The following is a 21,216-nucleotide window of genomic DNA, read 5'->3' as shown; positions in this document are numbered from 1 at the left end:
TTCCTCTGCAATAATAATATACAGTAATGGATATGCTGGATTTAAATGACTTACAACTTACAACTTTTTTTAGGTGCACAAAAATGGGTGGTCTTTGCACCACCTGGGTAATCTGATGCTGGTTTTTGATTGGCCACTGGAGCTGTTAAGTGGGAAGTGGCTGCTATATCTTAGACATATTGAGATACCTGGGACTCCTGCAAAACTCTGCTCACCATCAGCGGCCCTCAACCCTCTCAGACTTATGGTAACTACCACTCAACCCTCTCAGACTTATTGTAACTACCACTCAACCCTCTCAGACATATTGTAACTACCACTCAACCCTCTCAGACTTATGGTAACTACCACTCAACCCTCTCAGACTTATTGTAACTACCACTCAACCCTCTCAGACTTATGGTAACTACCACTCAACCCTCTCAGACTTATTGTAACTACCACTCAACCCTCTCAGACTTATGGTAACTACCGCTCACACTCTCGGACTTATGGTAACTACCACTCAACCCTCTCAGACTTATGGTAACTACCGCTCACACTCTCGGACTTATGGTAACGACCACTCAACCCTCTCAGACATATTGTAACTACCACTCAACCCTCTCAGACTTATGGTAACTACCACTCAACCCTCTCAGACTTATTGTAACTACCACTCAACCCTCTCAGACTTATTGTAACTACCACTCAACCCTCTCAGACTTATGGTAACTACCGCTCACACTCTCGGACTTATGGTAACTACCACTCAACCCTCTCAGACTTATGGTAACTACCGCTCACACTCTCGGACTTATGGTAACTACCACTCAACCCTCTCAGACTTATGGTAACTACCGCTCACACTCTCAGACTTATGGTAACTACCACTCAACCCTCTCAGACTTATGGTAACGACCACTCAACCCTCTCAGACTTATGGTAACGACCACTCAACCCTCTCAGATTTATGGTAACTACCGCTCACACTCTCAGACTTATGGTAACTACCACTCAACCCTCTCAGACTTATGGTAACGACCACTCAACCCTCTCAGACTTATGGTAACGACCACTCAACCCTCTCAGACTTATGGTAACGACCACTCAACCCTCTCAGATTTATGGTAACTACCGCTCACACTCTCAGACTTATGGTAACTACCACTCAACCCTCTCAGACTTATGGTAACTACCGCTCACACTCTCAGACTTATGGTAACTACCACTCAACCCTCTCAGACTTATGGTAACGACCACTCAACCCTCTCAGACTTATGGTAACCACCACTCAACCCTCTCAGACTTATGGTAACGACCACTCAACCCTCTCAGACTTATGGTAACAACCACTCAACCCTCTCAGACTTATGGTAACTACCACTCAACCCTCTCAGACTTATGGTAACGACCACTCAACCCTCTCAGACTTATGGTAACGACCACTCAACCCTCTCAGACTTATGGTAACGACCACTCAACCCTCTCAGACTTATGGTAACTACCACTCAACCCTCTCAGACTTATGGTAACGACCACTCAACCCTCTCAGATTTATGGTAACTACCGCTCACACTCTCAGACTTATGGTAACGACCACTCAACCCTCTCAGACTTATGGTAACTACCGCTCACACTCTCAGACTTATGGTAACTACCACTCAACCCTCTCAGACTTATGGTAACGACCACTCAACCCTCTCAGACTTATGGTAACGACCACTCAACCCTCTCAGACTTATGGTAACTACCACTCAACCCTCTCAGACTTATGGTAACGACCACTCAACCCTCTCAGATTTATGGTAACTACCACTCAACCCTCTCAGACTTATGGTAACGACCACTCAACGCTCTCAGACTTATGGTAACTACCGCTCACACTCTCAGACTTATGGTAACTACCACTCAACCCTCTCAGACTTATGGTAACGACCACTCAACCCTCTCAGACTTATGGTAACGACCACTCAACCCTCTCAGACTTATGGTAACGACCACTCAACCCTCTCAGACTTATGGTAACGACCACTCAACCCTCTCAGATTTATGGTAACTACCGCTCACACTCTCAGACTTATGGTAACTACCACTCAACCCTCTCAGACTTATGGTAACTACCGCTCACACTCTCAGACTTATGGTAACTACCACTCAACCCTCTCAGACTTATGGTAACTACCACTCAACCCTCTCAGACTTATGGTAACGACCACTCAACCCTCTCAGACTTATGGTAACTACCACTCAACCCTCTCAGACTTATGGTAACGACCACTCAACCCTCTCAGACTTATGGTAACAACCACTCAACCCTCTCAGACTTATGGTAACGACCACTCAACCCTCTCAGACTTATGGTAACTACCACTCAACCCTCTCAGACTTATGGTAACTACCACTCAACCCTCTCAGACTTATGGTAACTACCACTCAACCCTCTCAGATTTATGGTAACTACCGCTCACACTCTCAGACTTATGGTAACTACCACTCAACCCTCTCAGACTTATGGTAACAATCACCCAGCCCCCTCAGTTTTACATAATTAACACTATACCTATACTAATACATTTGTTTATTTATTTTGTGAAATTATTCTTTGAACTGTTGTTTGTAAATTATGCCTAAATTTTAGATGTAATGGAACTTATTGTCAACGCAGAGGGATTCAGTTGTAGAATTTTTGTAATTTGAATTTGTAATTTTTCGATAATATTTACCAAAGGGACTATTTCACCAAACTAAGTAATAATTAGAAAAATATGAAAACCTGTCATATGCACTTTGATTTGTCCCACTGTTGCGTTTGAGCTCGAATACAGCAGCAGTATGGTTTTGGTGGAATCCAAGGCAAATCTCCATGTAAGAGCTTTAATTTGGTCTAGATGTGCCTATTTAAGGCCTAATTGTGATGGCTTCAGTGCTACAGAGTAGAGAAATGCAGGGTTGTTGTGCTGCTGTACAAAATTGCCACAGGTGGCGACTTCCAGGTATGGCGTGGACGGAATAATTGTACTACTAAGCCCTGCTGCCGACATTTGCCTTTTGAAATGTCAATTTCACCCATAAACAAGGAGCAAGATGAGAAGCAGCGTATCTACTACATTATTGATGACTTGACTATAAAGAGCAAGATTCCAAATTTACTACAATCCAGATCCCACAGAAACAATCCCAGACTCATGGGAGTCCCAAGGTGAGGAGGGGACAACACTGAAAACCTTCTCGAGAGGGTGATACCGGAACTCTTATCAGGGACTGGAGCTGAGGTCCCCTCAATTACTGTAGAGCTGTAGGCGCTGATGAGCAATAAGCCTAATAATGAGGTTTCTTAACTACCATGAGAAGTTGCGCGTCATGAAGGCTGCAAAAGTTACAGGAGACCTCCAGTACAAAGGCAAGAAGGCATTCTTCACCCAAGATATTTTATACGAGATTCGTCAGCAACAATGGAACCTAAGACGAGACAATTTGAGGCACAGCTTTTTGTGACTTGAAGTCACCAAAACATAGAGAACTGAACAGCGACACGAGATGGATCCATCCACATTGTGCAAGTTCAAGAACTGTTCACATAGTATTTATGTTGTTATTTTTGGTCTCTAACTTTATGCTCCATGTTGGCTAGCTGTTTTGTACATACACTATGTGTCTAGCTACATGCACTCATCTGACTTCTAAATGTGGGAGAATGGGTTGGTGGGGAATTACACATGCGTCGGTGCGGCAAGCGTCGGCAGGGCAAGCCAATGCGGCTGCAGAAAAGTTGGAAAAGCGTAACTTTTTTTTGCAGCAGACGTGGCACAACAACCAATCAGAGATTATGCCCAAAACAACCTTGCAACGATAAAAAAAAAAAAAAAACATGTTTTAAATCCTCAAAACTCTGCTCACCTCTGAAGTATCTGACTATGATCTTCTTTGATCCTGACAATGAGGTCCTTGTCCAATGGATGAAAAGGCCAAGAAGAGTTGATGTGTCTAAATTATTTCAGCATTATAATACTGCCTTCACCCATTAGCTAAAACTGTACCAATTATCATTGCATACCAAAATTGTGTATTATGACAAAGTGCTCACTGGTAACACATTTAAATGACTATGTATTTATGCTTATTTATCATTTACATGATTCCATTAAGTTTTGGGAAGGCAATATTCAAATTTATTGATGGTGGATAGGCCAATACACCATGTAATAGTATGTAAAAGATGGGTTTTAAATTATTGTGCTGGTGTGGGCTGACGAATCACTGTGGTGAGCCCGGTTAGAGCTCAAATGAAGAGTCGCTCTTTACTTGAGGGTGGTTTATTGATATCTTCAATTATTCTTTACAGTTTGATTGCACAGGTGGTATGTGTGTGGTCCTAAACAAACAGACCAATGAAATATTAATATATATATAATATATAAATCCACAAACACTGCTATTACTACTATAAAAGGATTACGCTGTAACAGTAGCACATTTACACATATAAACAGTGCACCAACATTAGCGTCACTTTAAGATGTACACGTGATGGAGGCATGCATCAATTAAGCAGCAAACAACTCTAAAACACTAAACTTAATACACACATGCATTGCCAACTTTACTTACTTCTGTCACGCACACAATACTGAACTTGGGATGCAAACAAACTACTACATTCAACTATAAACTCTGATAAACCGCGATGGCAAACTCCGTCTCCAAACTCTTTTCCTCTCTCTCTCTCTCCTCACGCAGCTTGCTCCTTTCGGTTTCGATGGTCTAGGCTCCGCCCCTTAAAGGGCCAGCATGACAGTCTCTTTCAATAGGGCCTTTTTAACAGCCGCCCCCGTATTCACCTGTGAATACGAACAACTGGAAAAGGCTCAGGTAAAGAGTCAATCGTCTTTTGGTAGGGCAAGTAGACTGATGAGCCGCGCCACTGGTCGAACGAAGGTTCTTTCTTTCACCGTGACTTCGGCGGATCTGATCCGATTGTCTGGACCAGGAAAAACTTGAGATACCTTTCCTACAGGCCACTGTGCCCGCGGTAGCTGGTTGTCCACAATCATGACCACGTCTCCTACTTGTAGATTGTCTGATTCGGTCTGCCACTTCTGGCGAGCTTGAAGTCCTGGCAAGTAGTATTTCAGGAAATGTTGCCAGAAATGGTCAGCCAGGATTTGGCTGTGCCTCCATCTTCTTCGCCCGAGAATCTCTGGGCCTTCATAGACGACTTGTGGGAGCGAAGCGTCCCGCCGCCCCATGAGGAGACAGTTGGGAGTCACAGGGTCAGGGTCTGCTACGTCTGATGATGTGTAGCCAAGGGGTTTTGAGTTGAGCATCCCCTCAATTTCAATCAGAACTGTACGCAGTACCTCCTCAGTGACTGACTGAGCTCCAATGGTGACTTGAAGAGCAGTCTTGAGGGAACGAATTTCACGTTCCCAGCACCCCCCAAAATGAGGTGCTCCAGGGGGGTTGAAAGCAAACTGGATCTGCTGGCTTGCTAGTTGCTCTTTAAGTCCGGGGTGAAGAAGTTGGAATGCTGCCTGCAGCTCACGCTCTCCTCCACGGAAGTTTGTTCCTTGGTCACAAAGAAGCTCTTTGGGCTTCCCTCGTCTGGCTACAAAGCGTCTCAGGGCCATAAGGAATGAGTCTGTGTCCATGCTGGGAATCAGATCCAGATGAACTGCTCTGGTAGTCAAACACTTAAACAGTATTCCCCATCTCTTCTCATTCCTGCGTCCGATCTTGATGATGTATGGCCCAAAACAATCCACGCCTGTGGAGTAGAACACTGGCTTGAAGACGCGTAGTCTTGCTGGAGGAAGATCGGCCATTCTAGGTGGATGTGGGTGACCTTTCCACTTCTTGCACTCAACGCAGTTTCTCTGGTGGCGACGCACTGCCTCACGTCCACGTAGCACCCAGTATCTCCTTCTGATCTCAGCAAACACCCTTTCTGGCCCTGGATGCTGGAGCTTATCATCATAGTCTTGTATGATGAGACGGGTAACTGGGTGGCGGGGGTCCAGAACAATGGGGTGTACTTCTTCTATTGCCAGTTCAGGATTGCGGCGAAGGCGACCTCCTACTCTGATGAGCCCTGTTTCCTCATCAAACTCAGGTGCAAGAAGAAGAATACGACTGGACTTGGGTACTGGTTTACTGGCCTTTAACTGGTTCACTTCGTCCGGGAATGACTCTCTCTGGATATGTCGTAGAGCCTCAAGTTCAGCAGCAGCGTGGGATTCAGCAGTCAAAGGGTTACCAGGATCAGCCGCCCCGTGTAGCTGACGCGCGGTGGCTTCCAGGTAGCTGTCCAGGGTCTGGTGCTGAAGTTGATCTGGAACACTTGTAGTGGACATGGTTAAGACAACAACATGTCGTTTTAGCTCACCTTCAGGTTCCTTCTGGGGAGGAGGTAGTGAGTCAGGCCATTCACTAGGTGCTAGTTTCAGGAACGAAGGCCCATCGGTCCATCTGTTGCCTCTGCTGATTGCCTGGAGGGTGAGGCCACGGGTGATATCATCTGCCGGGTTTTCCCGCGAGGGCACATACCTCCATGTGGCTGATTCCGTCAACTCTTGTATTTCTGCCACACGGGTTCCCACAAAGACCTTATGCCGGCAGGACTCTGAGCTCAGCCAGGTCAGGACGGTGGCTGAGTCGGACCATAAAGTGCAGCTGCGGATGGGAAAGGTTAACTCTGCGCTGATGACTTTGTAGAGCTGGGCACCTGTAAGAGCAGCACATAGCTCCAGGCGGGGAATAGATTGCTGCTTCTTAGGGGCGACACGAGATCGGCCAGCAAGAAAGGCGACTTCTGCCCTTCCCTTTTGGTTCTCTGTCCTCAGATATGCTACTGAGCCATATGCCTGTTCGGAGGCATCGCAGAAAACATGGATGTCACGCAGGCTGCTGGACTGGTCCATGCAGGTAGTGGTGTAACACCTGGGCAGGGTTATCTCAGGTAGGTGTACAAGCTCTGCTTCCCACATATGCCACTTCTCCAGGAGCTCCTCTGGGAGCTGTGGGTCATCCCAATCTCTCTTCTTCTCCCACAGGTGGCGCACAATGACTTTGGCTCGGGTTGTAAATGGAACTATGAAACCGAGAGGATCATATTGGCTGGCTAGAACTCTGCATATGTTCCTCAATGTAGCCACTGAGCTGTCAGTGTGTCTGTGCTTGTAGGTCAGGGTGTCAGACTTGCAGTTCCAGTGCAGTCCTAGAGCTGGCTCTTGGATGTCAGACTGACCTTCACTGAGCCACAACTCACAGCTGGATGACCTGAGCTCTGGGGGGAGATGGTTGACGACGTTTGGATCATTGCTTGCCCACTGTCTCAGCTCGAATCCCCCTTCAGCCAGTAGATGGTGCAGCTTGTCTACCAGAGTTTTGGCAGCCTCTGGAGTTGTGAGGCTCTGTAAACAATTGTCCACATAGAAGGACTTGTTAATGGCAACATGAACATCTTCTTCTGGCTGGCTGTGATCAGTGACATGTTTTTGCAGTGCAAATGTTGCACAGCAAGGACTACACGTTGTTCCAAAGGGGAGGACTTGCCACTCATAGACATCAGGTGAACTGTCCCGCTTCATATCTCTCCATAAGAATCTCAGGAGTGGTCGGTCTGCTGGCAGGAGCCTCACCTGATGAAACATGCCACGGATGTCACTGCTGAAGGCAATGGCATGCTCCCTGAATCTTAACAGCACAGCTAACAAGGCAGGGCCGAGAGTGGGACCTGGTAATAGGTACTGGTTGAGGTTGTGACCCTGGTACTGGAAAGAGCAGTTGTACACCACCCGGTTCTTTCCATTATGTTGGACCATATGGTGGGGGATATACCAAGACTCTGTACTGCTCTCCACTTGATGAGGTGCCAACTTCACCGCATAGCCGGCCTCAACCAGCTTCTCGATCTCCGTCTGAAAGGCAGCAGCTTGTTCCGGAGCTTTAGTAAGGCGTTTCTCTGTGCCTCTCAGGTGTGGCAGCACCGCTTCTGGAGTGGCTTTGAGGAGTGGCATATCCTTCACTCGCAGGAGGGGTGTGGCATAACGTTCTATGCCATTTACACTGACTCTCACAGTCTGTTCTTGTAGGAGCTTAACTGCCTCTTGATCTTGTTTTGATCTTACTACCATCTTCTCACTGCGATAAGGAAGCACGTCCATCTGCCATAACTTCTCCACGCAAGAAAACAACTCTGAGGGTGGGGGTGCAGATGTGAAAAGGCAGTGACTTAGGTTAGGACTAGACTGGATGACTTGAGTTGGTCCCTGCAGTGTCCACCCAAGAAGAGTTTTCACAGCTGCTGGTCCACCAGGAGGTCCCAGTCTGACTGGCTCTACAGGTGTAATGAGGTGCGTGTAGTCTGAACCAATCAGCAGCATAGGATGGACTTTGTTCAAAAGTGGGAGAGGCAAACCAGATAGATGCTTATATTTCTGTTGGAGAGTAGCGACTGGGTGGGAGTGCTCTGCTAAACTCAGTTGGCCGGCTGTGAAAGCATTCTGTATTCTGTAGGTCTTGTCTGGATTGGCGGTTGGAGAAATGGAGAAAGACACAGCCGCCCCATGAAGCTTCTCCACCTCTTGTCTGACTGTGCGGAGAGTCAACACTTCTTTACTGCCTCTGAGCCCCAACTGTTTAGCAGCAGATTGGAGAAGTATTGTCCGCTCAGATCCGTCGTCTAAGATGGCATAAGTCTCCAGGCACTTGTCTCCATTCCTCAAGAACACTTTACTAATCTTTAGTAGCACTTTACAGTTGTACACTGGGCGGTCGACATACAGGACCTTGTTGGTGGTGTTGATGAGGCAACTCTCTGCGGGGGATGGAGCTGTCGACGGTTCCTCCTCTTCTCCCCTCTCATTCACTTCATGCAGCACAGACAGATGTCTCCTACTGCACGTCTTACAGGGGGCTTTGAGTGTGCACTTTGCAGCCTGGTGATTACGACCACATCGCCAGCATTTGTTATTCACCTTAATCCATGTCACCTTCTGCTCTTTGCTTAGGTCCTTGAAGTTGGCACAGCTGTTTAGAAAATGTGTATCATTGTCGCAGTAGGGACAATAAGCTTTCACCTTCTCATCTCTCTTGAACTGGTTGGCTGTATGGTCAGGTGCAGGTGGGTCCACTGTCCTTGGTCCTGGAGCTTTCCCTGTGCCCAGGAAGATAGTAGCAGACTTATTTGGGGGTTTAGGAGTGCGTTTGGCATCAGGCTTCTTGTTAAACAACTCCTCTCTCTTTGGGGGCTTGATATTCTCTTCCTGCACTTCCAGCTCGTATTCTAGCCAATCAGCAAAGTCCATGAGTGTAGGAATAGTGACTCTGAGGGGATGGATAAATCTCTTAAAACTGGTGTTGAGGTCATAGGGAAGTTTACTCAACAGTCTTGAGACGTGGGAGCCACAAGTCAACTCTACTTGGCCTCTCTGCCCCAGCTGCTGTAACATGCCGACTAGTGAACGCACATTGAGGGCAAACAGACGGAAGCTTCTCACATCACCACTGCGGATATATGGACCATCCATTAGCTCTGCAATCCGCTGTACAGCAAGCTTATGGGGTTGCCCATACATCTTAGTGAGGGCTTGCATCGTGTCTGTGTAGGGCTGCCAGGAGTTGCTATAGGAGTCGGCCACAAGTGAAGCTTCTTCACACTTAAGGTGATCTGTGAGGATTTGATATTTGTACCTTTCAGTGGCATCCTCCGGTAAGAGATTCTCCAATGCCATCTTCATACGGGCAAATTCTCTTGGGTCTGGTGAAGTGAGGCTCGGGACTGTGGGCTTTGGTCCCCTATATGTGAGCTCTTTCTGTGGCGCATTAGCATAGGGCATCCGAGAGAATGAGGAGTCTCTACCTGTGTATGGAACACCAAACTGCGGGTCACCAACATGCAATGAGGGGGTTTGATATCCTTGTCCGTATTGATCTGCCCAAGGGGTGTTCTGCTGGGGTGTGGTGGCATAGTAGGGCAGGTCGGTGGGCATACCTGTCACTCTAAGTCGAGAGAGGTCTTGTGACATGTTGACCGCGGGGCTGGGAGTGGGAATACAGCTGTTGGCGGGCTGGGACAGACACTGGTGGTCTCAGTGGAAGTTGTGAGTGTCCATCATAACCAACACTGTAAGCCCTGAGGGGTGGAGGAAGCTGGGAAAGAAGAGGCTGGCGGGCTGCAGGCTGGGACTGGACTTGTAATGCAGCCATCACACTCTGAAACTGCTTCCTAAGCTCCGCATTCTCTTGGCGCATCTCTGCGAGGGTAGCACTTAACTCTGGGACTTGGTTGAAGGTTTGCTGCCCCCTGGTGGCTTGCATTGAAGGCTGACTGGGCTTTCTCTCTTCTGAATCATCTATGATGGTCATGTCAAAATGTTGACTAAGAGGAGGTGATGGGGATCTGATGGGGAAACGCTCTGAATGCTCCACTTCCCCTGTCACCTGTACCTTTAAGAGACTGAGCCCCTGATCCACTGAGGTCAAAATCTGCCAGGTGAGAAGGCACTGAAATCTGTTCTTTAGGTCGCGTGCCACTTGCTTCTGACTCTGGGTTATGCATCTTAAACAGCAATTCGTCCGTCCGGCTCGAAGGACCATTATAAGATGGGTTTTAAATTATTGTGCTGGTGTGGGCTGACGAATCACTGTGGTGAGCCCGGTTAGAGCTCAAATGAAGAGTCGCTCTTTACTTGAGGGTGGTTTATTGATATCTTCAATTATTCTTTACAGTTTGATTGCACAGGTGGTATGTGTGTGGTCCTAAACAAACAGACCAATGAAATATTAATATATATATAATATATAAATCCACAAACACTGCTATTACTACTATAAAAGGATTACGCTGTAACAGTAGCACATTTACACATATAAACAGTGCACCAACATTAGCGTCACTTTAAGATGTACACGTGATGGAGGCATGCATCAATTAAGCAGCAAACAACTCTAAAACACTAAACTTAATACACACATGCATTGCCAACTTTACTTACTTCTGTCACGCACACAATACTGAACTTGGGATGCAAACAAACTACTACATTCAACTATAAACTCTGATAAACCGCGATGGCAAACTCCGTCTCCAAACTCTTTTCCTCTCTCTCTCTCTCCTCACGCAGCTTGCTCCTTTCGGTTTCGATGGTCTAGGCTCCGCCCCTTAAAGGGCCAGCATGACAGTCTCTTTCAATAGGGCCTTTTTAACAGTATGTTTAGGGTGCATGTACCTTTGACAATAATGAAGGTACATTAAACCATCCTTGGAGGAAAATGCAACCCCGTATGGGGCATATTTACCATCCCTTTAAAAAATTCTGGGGAGAGCACTGCTGACATACTATATCCTTTTCGTTCTAGACCATCTTAAACCTTTCATAGATCGCAAAATTTGCACTGGAAAAGACGTAAACACTGCCATGCATCGCAGTGAATGGCCATTACTGAATTCCTGAAGTCTCACAAGTTGTTGCAACTACTCGCGAGATTTGGATTAAACAGCTGCCTTGACTCTACATGCTCTTGTTCCTCAAGTAAAACACATGAATGTGTGTTAACTGTTAAGCTATAGTTTAGCTGCTAGCTAGTAGCTTGTGATGTGTAACTTGTCCCTCAGAGGCAACTGTTGTTGTGATTTTGGGCCTTACAAAAATAAATTGATTTGATTTGATTTGATTTGTAACTTCTGTTAAAAAACAGTGAATAAACCAGACAAGTTTAATTTATTTCAATCTGCAGTTAAGCCTTGTGTTTTATAGTTGTCCTTGTTCAAGTGTTTTCACCTAATTGAGCTAAGTAGCTTGTGTTACGCTGTTATAACATTACACAAATATGGCATGAGTTTAGGTCCGGACTCATTAGTCTGAACCTAAACCTCTGGATTCAAATCAGGACCTGAACCTGAACGTGGGTTTAGGTATGCATCCCTACAATCAACCCATCAGAAAAGTTCCAATTAATATCCTTTAATGTTAACGGCATATTGAAACCAATCAAACGATAAAAAATATTTAAAAATCCCCAAAAAATTATTTTAACAAAAAAATTTGTTAAAATATGAGGGCTAGATTTAAAGGAATAATGGAGGATTTTTCGCCGAGTTGAGAACTCAAGCGGAAGTGAGCATGCACATTAAACCCCGTATAATATAATAATAATAATAACTTTTATTTATATAGCGCTTTTCAGTGACCCAAAGACGCTGAACATATATAAAAAAGGGTGGGGTATTTACAGACAGGGGGGGACAACACGTACAATACACATTAATATACAAATAAAATGAACAAGACAGAAGAAGTAGAGAGAAAAAGATGGGGATGTAACAGGGGGTAGAAGAGTAGGCAATGGGGTAGAGGATCTCTCGTATCTGTAGATTTCCGTCTCTTCTGAGCCAGCTTGAACTGTCTTTCTCTGTCTTAATTTTGTCCCGTACAATGATGGAACTATATTATGATAGATCCATGCGCTTAGACACAGGGAAACGTGCTGCTCTCATGGGGACGAGCCAGAACGAGGCTGCAGGTGAGCAGTAGGTGCGTTCTATGATTGATACGTGGCAGGACTAATCAGCTGTCCACGCCACGAGGAAAAAATCGGCCATTAAAGGCCTTTAAAGATAATTGTCTGAAACGAAAAAGAAGAAAGAAAGACGAAGAAATAAAATAATAAGAAAGAAATTAAAAAGACAAGAGTTTTTTCAACAATTATGGAGAAAAATTATACCCATCTTTTGACCACTATAAAAAAAGATGCTCAGATCAGAGCGTTGCTGGTATGACCCAGAATATGAAGCTCGATGGGAAAATATTGAGATTAATGTTGTGCCAAGGGTTCCTGTACAGGCCTTACTGGCAGATGACAGACAGTTGAGTCAATTGGAGGAGGTGGAGAACCCTTGGGTGAAATCTGTTCTTACAACATGGAAGGAGCTGATGAAGACATACACACTAAACAAATATGTAAAAATCTTAAACTGATTGGTTATGATCAAAATTTTAGTTCTAACAGCTCAGACTCAAGATTTAAAGTCTGGACAACAAAAGGTATAATGGTCTTTTACCAGATTGTGAAGTAGAATCATCTGAAGAGCTTGAGGAGTTGAAAGAATCCTTTGGCTTGAACAAGCAGGACTTTAATAGGTCTTTACAAATAAGGAGTTATTATAACAAAGAATGACAACCATCATAGCCTTTTGACTGAAACATTTATTAAAGCTTAAAAATCGTAACTTTCAAGGCGATTAATATCTAAATTATACAAATGTTTTAAGAGTCTGGGCAGTCACTCTACTGATTACATTAAGGGTAAATGGGAAAGAGAGGGTCACTTTGCTCTGGATGATGAAGAGTGGGAAAGATAAGATAAGATAGCCTTTAATGTCCACACATGGGGAAACTTTGGTGTTACCACGCAGGTAGATACAGGGGGAAAGGACAGATAAGTTTAAAAAACACTCTTAATACAAAAACAAAAAACTCTTATTAACAAAACTCCTGTAAACAGGTCCTCTCATATCTTAGTAGGGAATGGAGGGAATAAAATAAAAATAAAGATACAATAAAATAATAATAATAATAAAAATAAAAATAGCTGGCATAAGACAAATAATACTAATAATAATGGTAAATTAAACACTCTTATTTACATCAGTTGTATGCACATGAATGACATTAATTGCGTGTGAGTATGACAGTAATTGCACATGAATATGACGGAATTGCACATGGTTAGTTTGTATTGCACATGTTCAGGGCTAGCAGTGTTTGTTATACAGTCTGACAGCAGCAGAAGGAAAGACCTGCGAAACCTCTCCTTCACACAGCGAGGGTGGATCAGCCTCTCACTGAAGCTGCTCTCCAGAGAGGAGAGAGTGTCCTGCAGGGGGTGGCACTCATGGTCCAGCATAGATGTGAATCTAGCCAGGACCCTTCCGTCCCCCACCTCCTGCACCGAGTCCAGAGCACAGCCCAGAACGGAGCTGGACTTCTTTGTCTGGACTTTGTCCAGCTTCTTCCTCTCCCTCTCTGTGATGCTGCTGCTCCAGCAGGCCACACCGTACAGGAGGGCTGATGCCACCACAGAGTCATAGAAGGTCTTCAGGAGTGGCCCTGTCACTCCAAAAGACCTGAGTCTCCTCAGGAGGTAGAGCCGACTCTGGCTCTTCCTGTACAGTGCGTCTGTGTTGTGAGTCCAGTCCAGTTTGTGGTTCAGATGAACACCCAGGTACTTGTATGAGTCCACTCTCTCAAAGAGCGTCGTAACCCAGCAGCCAGCCGCACCGGCGCCGGAAGTGACAGTGTATGTACATCTCAGTGGAGAACCACAGGATCACATGTTTGGAGGGAATTCTGTTGGAAAAGTGTGTCTGGTTTCTTTCTAAGCCCATGTCAAAGTGCCCATTACTCACACGGAAATGCAGACTGTTGGAGAGGATGTGGCAGCAGGAGGCAAACCACTATCATGTGTTTTGGAATTTTCCTGTTGTTCAAGTATTCTTCTTCTTTGGTGTTTTATGGCGGTTGGTATCCAAGTGTTACATTACCGCCAGACTTCATTCTTTAGACTTTATTCCAGAGCTGACTCTTCTTCTTCTTTGGTGCTTCTGCTGTACATCTTAGGCTTTATTCTTTAGGCTTTATTCACGAGTTTTCCTCTTCTTCTATGGTGTTTTATGGCAGCTGGTATCCAATCGTTACATTACCGCCAGACTTTATTCGTTAGACTTTATTCTTCAGAAGACAATAAGGCTGTCTGAAGATCAAAAAAGCCTTACAGACAGTTTATGACATCATCATCCCAATGGATTTCAGAACTATGTATTCAGGCCTCAGGACTCCTGACATAGGCACAACTTTTTATAGCTTATATATTATTGGCATCAGGAGCAAAAAAAAAAATACAAATCAATTCTTCAGTTATAGAAAAAAATAAACATCAGACCCACAATTTTATGTGGGTCTGAAGCTGCTGATGGTATTGATTTGACGTGGCTGTTAAAGTTCAAGTCTGAGTCCATTATTACCCCTAGATTTCTAACTTGATTCATAGGTTGTAGAGTGAGACTCTGGAGGTGACGCTAACACTTTCTCTTTGTTTCTGTGGCCAAAGACCATGATTTCAGTCTTGTCTGAGTTCAGCTAGAGAAAGTTGTTTTGCATCTGTTGGATGAGTGAATCCACTGGTCCATATTCACCTGCCGACAGTGAAACATAGATCTGACACATTTTTGCTGCGTATCAACTGACCTAAACAGCAGTATTTAGAGGTTGAACAGAAGAGGTTCCAGGATTGACCCTTGGGGCACCCCACAGATCAGTGGCATGTGGCCTGAAACACAATTTCAACAAAGTACTTCCTGTCTTCCAGATAGGACCTTAACCAGTTTAGGGCAGTGCCAGTGATGCCCACCCAGTCCTCTAGTCTCTGTAAGAGGATCCCATGATCAACAGTGTCAAAAGCAGCACTCAGATCTAACAGAATTAAGACTGAGGCTTTGCGATTGAGGCCTGTGTCTCTGTTCAGGTGGTCATTTGTCACCTTGACAACAGCAGTCTCAGTGCTTTGCTGAGGTCTAAAACCTGACTGAAAAACATCAAATGAGTGGAAATCTGTGAGCTGTTGTAAACAACCTTTTCAAGGACTTTGCCCCAAAATGGCAGATTAGAGATGGGCCGGTAATGACTCAGGACTGCAGCATCAAGACTGCTCTTCTTTAGGAGAGGCTTTATGACCACAGTTTTCAAAGACATTGGGAACGTTCCAGATTGAAGCGACATTAACTATGTGAGTGAGTCTTGCTAATAAACTGTTCAGCACAGACTTTAGAAATCTGGGGGGTAACACATGGGTTGGCACTAGATACGTACATACACGGCTAACTCACGAAAGTCAGAATTTGGAAGTTACAGAATCCTATATGCCGGCCCTCGTGGCGGCCCATATCACTTGCGAGGTACATTTACTGTCTCGGTGTAGAGAATCTTCAGATTTGTTGGCCCAGCAGTTAAAAACACAAGGTGGGACGCTTGAGATCCTGTGTTCGACTCCCGCTACGACCCAAAATTTATTGCGGGATGAAACTTTCTTAACCTATAGATTATAATTGTTTTCCTTCGTCTCCTAACTACTACCAAAATTTAGGGGTTAGGGGTTAGGAGTTAGGAGTTAAGAGTTAGGGTTATTTAATTTATGGTCAAACACTATGAGACACTTTGAGCAGACTATACTATGTGTGAAGTGGAACAGACTGTAATGCAATGAAAAAAAGCTTTTTAGAGAGAAAATGATTGCCTGAGCTGTATCAGCGGGACCGGTCTCAGTCGCCGTCATGTTGGATTCAGATTCAGTCACTTTCGCTGACTGAATCTGAATCTCTCCGTTCGATTCAGTATATTAACTAGTGGAAACTGTTTATTGTCTGTTATAAATGTTTTGTAATAAAGAATTTTGAATTTTGAATTCTGACTTCCGTGAGTTAGCCGTGTATGATTTAGTGCCAACCCTAACATATGGAGGCAGCATGTAGATTCATTCAGACTGGTGATGATCTCCTGGACAGTTTTGTCAGTTACAGGTGCAAAGTGAGTCAGCCAACCAACAAGTTAGTGTCTTGTTGGTTTTAGAGTTATTATTTGAAATGTGGAATTTATAGGATTTTTAATTATGTGAAATTTGTCATTTAATGAATTAAACTTAGATGTGGATATTAGTTCTATTGGCAGCTGAGGAGGAGGGTTTGTTAATCTGTTTACTGCGGCAAACAGGACATGCAGGTTCTTACTGCAGCTGCATAAAATGAGGTTGTACATATTCAACATTTCTCTATGTTTGAACCTGGAGCTTTAATTTGCACCATTTCCGCTTGGCCCGGACGCACTCCCCTTTTTACGCCCTGAACAAATCATCATTTCTCCATGGCTTCTGCTTATCCTTCAACATTTTAACATTCATAGGGGCAATTGTGTCCAGAGCGTTCAAAACACTAGATGTAGTGTTACTGAATGGTAATGGCAAAACAACCAGACATTGTGGTGGTGGATATGGTGATTAACGTGGCAATACCAAGTTATGGCAACATCAGAAAAAAGGAACATGACAAAATGGAGGCATACCAAGGGCTCAGAGAAGACCAGGAGAATGCGTGGAAGGTGAAGGTGAAGGTGTTGCCTGTGGTAATTGGAGCACTCAGGGCAGTGACCCTCAAAACAGCAGATCCCTGGAAAAACAACAGACATCTAAGCCTAGAAAAGTGCAGAGCTAGGAACAGCAAAGATACTGCGCAGAACACCCAGCTCCATGGAATCCTTTGGCTTGAAGAAACAAGACTTCTTTGGTATTTACAATCAAGAAGTTATTTTAAACGAGAAATATAACAGATTATTATGATTATTATTACAATGATTATTATAATAACCCTTATCGTTCCTACGGTATACAAATCAGAACTCTCAAATGAAATAATAATAAGTATTTTAATGCATTAATGACCTGGATAACCAGTCTAAGATAAGATAAGATAAGATAAACCTTTATTTGTCCCACAATGGGGAACTTTTGCCAGAACAGAACTTCTACACTCTTGTAGAAAAAAATAAAATAAAAATAATAACAATAATAACACTCTTATTTACAGCTGTTATATGGACAGAGAATATTGCACCAGGATAATTGACATTATGCCACAGTATTGCTACTGAATACATTAAAATTGAATGGGGAAAAAGAGGGTCATTTTGTTTTGACGAATGAGGAAGAGGCCCCGTGGAAGACCCAGGACACGCTGGAGGGACAATGTCTCTCAGCTGGCTTGGAGGAGTTGCAGGAAATGTTTGGGGAGAAGGGGAGTTCTGTTGGAAGTATGTGATCCAATTTTTCAGAAAACTATGTCAAAGTGCTTCTTACTCAGGAAAATCAGTATCATGTGTTCTGGGACTGTACAGTTGCACATAAATAATATTTAACTATTTATTTGGGCCTCAAAACCCCCTGCCATGGACAACATAAATGGAATATTCTGCAGGCAGCTGGGAAAAAGGCAATAACAAAAATAGAATTTGACTGACACCATAACTAACATATGCACAATGGAAAAAATGACACACGGTTGCAACCTGGACGTGTTTCCCTCTGGTCTCTCCTGTTTGGGAAAGATATCTGATGTCAAGATTTCTAACATGTGAACAATCAGATTTCAGATGAGGAGGAGGTGCGGAGAAAAAAGCACAATCAAGAACAGGAGGAAAAGGAGACGACAACTCCAGCTAGGATTCTCCAGCCACCCAGAAGCACATCCCATACTTTGGTAAAGATGATTGGTTTTAGTCCTTATGTACCATTGGGGAGTTTTACTCATTTTTGTCACTTTTCATGCTTGAATTGGCCATAATTTCTTCAGTTTTTCAGATATTTGGATAATTTTCTGTCACCAACCTTAGTTTGACATTTAATCCACTGCCATTCTGACAAAAAATACTACATTTGAATTTTTCTCCCAACATTGGAATTCTTAATAATGATCATATGAAAAAGCAAAATCCCGTGCTGCCCAGTCGTCAAGTGGTTGGGCCGGGTTCCGTTGCAGCCGACCGCAGTGCAGTTGGTTAGGGCCCTGACATTTTGCTGCATGTCCTCCTTTTTCTCTTGTCCCCATTTCGCTCTGAAGTCTAGTGTCTAGTGAAGCCTATGGGCCAAAATGTCCTGTAGATCCTGGTGGTGTGAATCAGGGAGTCAATGTCCCGCTCGCTCTTAGCATACAGCTTGATGACATCCATGTAGAGGAGGTGACTGATTGTAGCTCCATTCCTGAGACGTATCCATAGTCTTGTTGATTATTTGGCTGAGGGGGTTCAGACCTATGCAGGACAGCAGTGGGGACAGCGCATCACCTTGGTATATGCCACATTTTCCACTATGGGCATGTTAGAAGTTTATTTAAAACAAGGCCGTGGCTGCAGAGCCGCAGCGCGGTCAAATGGCCCAGCAGTTTCAGGACCCGCGGCACTGCCATATAGCCTCATGGCTAACCCTAACCCTAATCCTGACCCTAACCCTAACCCTAACCTTAACCCTAACCCTAACCCTAACCTTAACCCGGCGCGGTCTAAAACGGCGCGGTCAAATAGCGCAGCAGTTTCAGGAGCCGCGGCACAAAATAACATGGCAGTTTCGGCCGCGCGCCGCGGCTCTGTAGACACTCCCTTAAAACAAATGAAAGTTACATCGCTGCTTATGGAGATGTCAGTGAATGGCCCATTTCACCAGCACTTGCTCTGGTCCTTCAGGTAATTCATGTAATCTTGCCTATATAAGATAAAATGAACGAAAAGGGGTTGGCCCGCTTGTCCGCCCAGAGTCTTGCTATGTGGACAGGATATGCCGTCCGCGGTTGACATAAATGCTGGTGGGGACTGTGTCCTGTTAGCTCAACATTTGTGGGGACACAAAGTAAAGTTATGGCTAGAGGCCTGTTAAAATGGTAAATGGAGTAATTTCACTTTGAAATATAAAAATCACACTTTTCACCTGAAAAGAGGAAACCAAAAATGACTGGGAAATCATAAATGTATAGTGTCATTGTAGCACAATAAGAAATTAATCAAGGCATCAGGGAAGAAAATCATAAAAGTCGGTATTTTCTTTTTTTTTATTGTTCCATCCATCTATCTTCTTCCGCTTATCCGGGGACAGTGGGGGCAGCAGTCTAAGCAGGGACTTCCAGACTTTTCGCTCCCCAGTCACTTCCTCCAACTCCTCCGGGGGGGGGGGGGGGGACCTCTTACCAATTCATACCACGAACGCCAAAGGGAGGCGCCCAGGAGGCATCCGGAGCAGATGCCTGAGCCACCTCAGCTGGCTCCTTTCGACATGGAGGAGCAGTGACTCCTCCCTGGTGACTGAGCTCCTCACCCTATCTCTAAGGGAGCGCCCAACCACCCTGCGGAGGAAGGTGGCGACGTTCCATGTCCCCAGAGTTAGTTTCTATGTCCGGGGATCTGGTCGTCGAGGCCCCTGCCGTCGACTGCCGCCCAGATCTCTCTGCACCAGACCCTTACGGATTCTCCAGCAGGTGGTGGTCCACGGGAGGACAACCCCACGTCACTCGTTCGGGCTGTGGCCAGCCGGCCAATCCAGGCGACGTAACTGGCCTTGATTTTTCTATATTCATAAGGGGCTTCTGAACCGCTCTTGGTCTGACTCGTCACCTGGACCTGTTTGCCCTGGGAGATCCTACCAACATAGCTCCTGGGATCATTCGGGCGCTCAAACCCCTCCACCAGGTTAAGGTGTCGGTTCAAGGAGAGATTTAAACTTCTCCTGCAGAAAAAACTAAAATCCCAATGTTGTAACTAAACTTTGGCCTATCCAAACCGTAATGAAAGATAAAAACAAATTCTACCTACAATAACATTTTATATTTTTGTCTAAATACTATTTTGTATGATATTCTCACCACTTCTGTGAGTTTGCTTTTTCATATGATTATTAAAATTAAAATCTTGGATTTTTTGTTTTCAAAATTACTGTTTTTGCTCAAAACGGAAGTGGAGTAATAGATTTAAGCAAAAAAAAAATTGTTTTATTTAATTATTTGTTTGTGTATTTATGTATTTTTTTGTTTGTTTGGTTGAAAAGGGAAATTGCACATCAATCAACATCCAATAATGAAACTAAATGAGTTAGTTGATATGAGGTCATTTTCATTGGTAGTCCCTTTGCCAGATATCAAACAGGATTCCTAAAAGTGAATACATTAAAAATCACGCATCAGAAAAATAACAGTAGCCAAAGATTGTTATCAAGTAAGTGTACCGTTTCTGCAAGATAAAATTACTCAGGTAAAATATCAATGTATTCAATCAAAGTCTAGGTTTATCCTGAAACTGGCTCCATCTCCATTTTAGAGCCTCAAGCCATTCAATGAAAGAAATAATATTGGGTCTGACCAATGCTAATTCAGGCCTGGGGTTGAAGGCGTGCTTTGAATCTGGAGAGGCCAAACCAATGAAGCAACGAAACTACTCTCTGCTTTCTCTCCTCTCCTGTTCAGACAGACAGAGGAGACTTGCCGTGTATTTAGTACTTTTCTCAAGGTGCCGGTAGCATTAAGGTCTTGTCTTTCTGCATGTGGAGCTGAGCGTGCTGTGTGAAATAGTAAAGCTGCAAAAAAAACTCTTTGCAATGAGAAATTGCCAGTCAAGGTGCTTATGTGGGTACAGTTTGACAGGCGTGAGAGGC

At 44.4% G+C, this 21,216-nt stretch overlaps 1 protein-coding gene across 1 annotated transcript in view; it reads left to right on the top strand.

The window, feature by feature from the left end:
- LOC140357838 (integrin alpha-3-like) overlaps positions 1 to 21,216 on the top strand; it is a 175,486-nt gene that overhangs the window by 141,814 nt on the left and 12,456 nt on the right. Inside the window, exons 22-23 of the mRNA XM_072442357.1 lie at positions 74 to 247; positions 18,170 to 18,283. Coding sequence (XP_072298458.1) covers positions 74 to 247; positions 18,170 to 18,283 — 288 coding nt within the window. The remainder of the gene's footprint in view (positions 1 to 73; positions 248 to 18,169; positions 18,284 to 21,216) is intronic.

The sequence above is a fragment of the Eucyclogobius newberryi genome, unplaced genomic scaffold (assembly GCF_026437365.1).
Source record: "Eucyclogobius newberryi isolate DKJ021-1_F unplaced genomic scaffold, fEucNew1.0.hap1 SCAF_13, whole genome shotgun sequence".
NCBI classification, from domain to species: Eukaryota; Metazoa; Chordata; class Actinopteri; order Gobiiformes; family Gobiidae; genus Eucyclogobius; species Eucyclogobius newberryi.
Note: the sequence above shows the minus strand (reverse complement) of the source record. Positions and strands in the feature narration are given on the sequence as shown.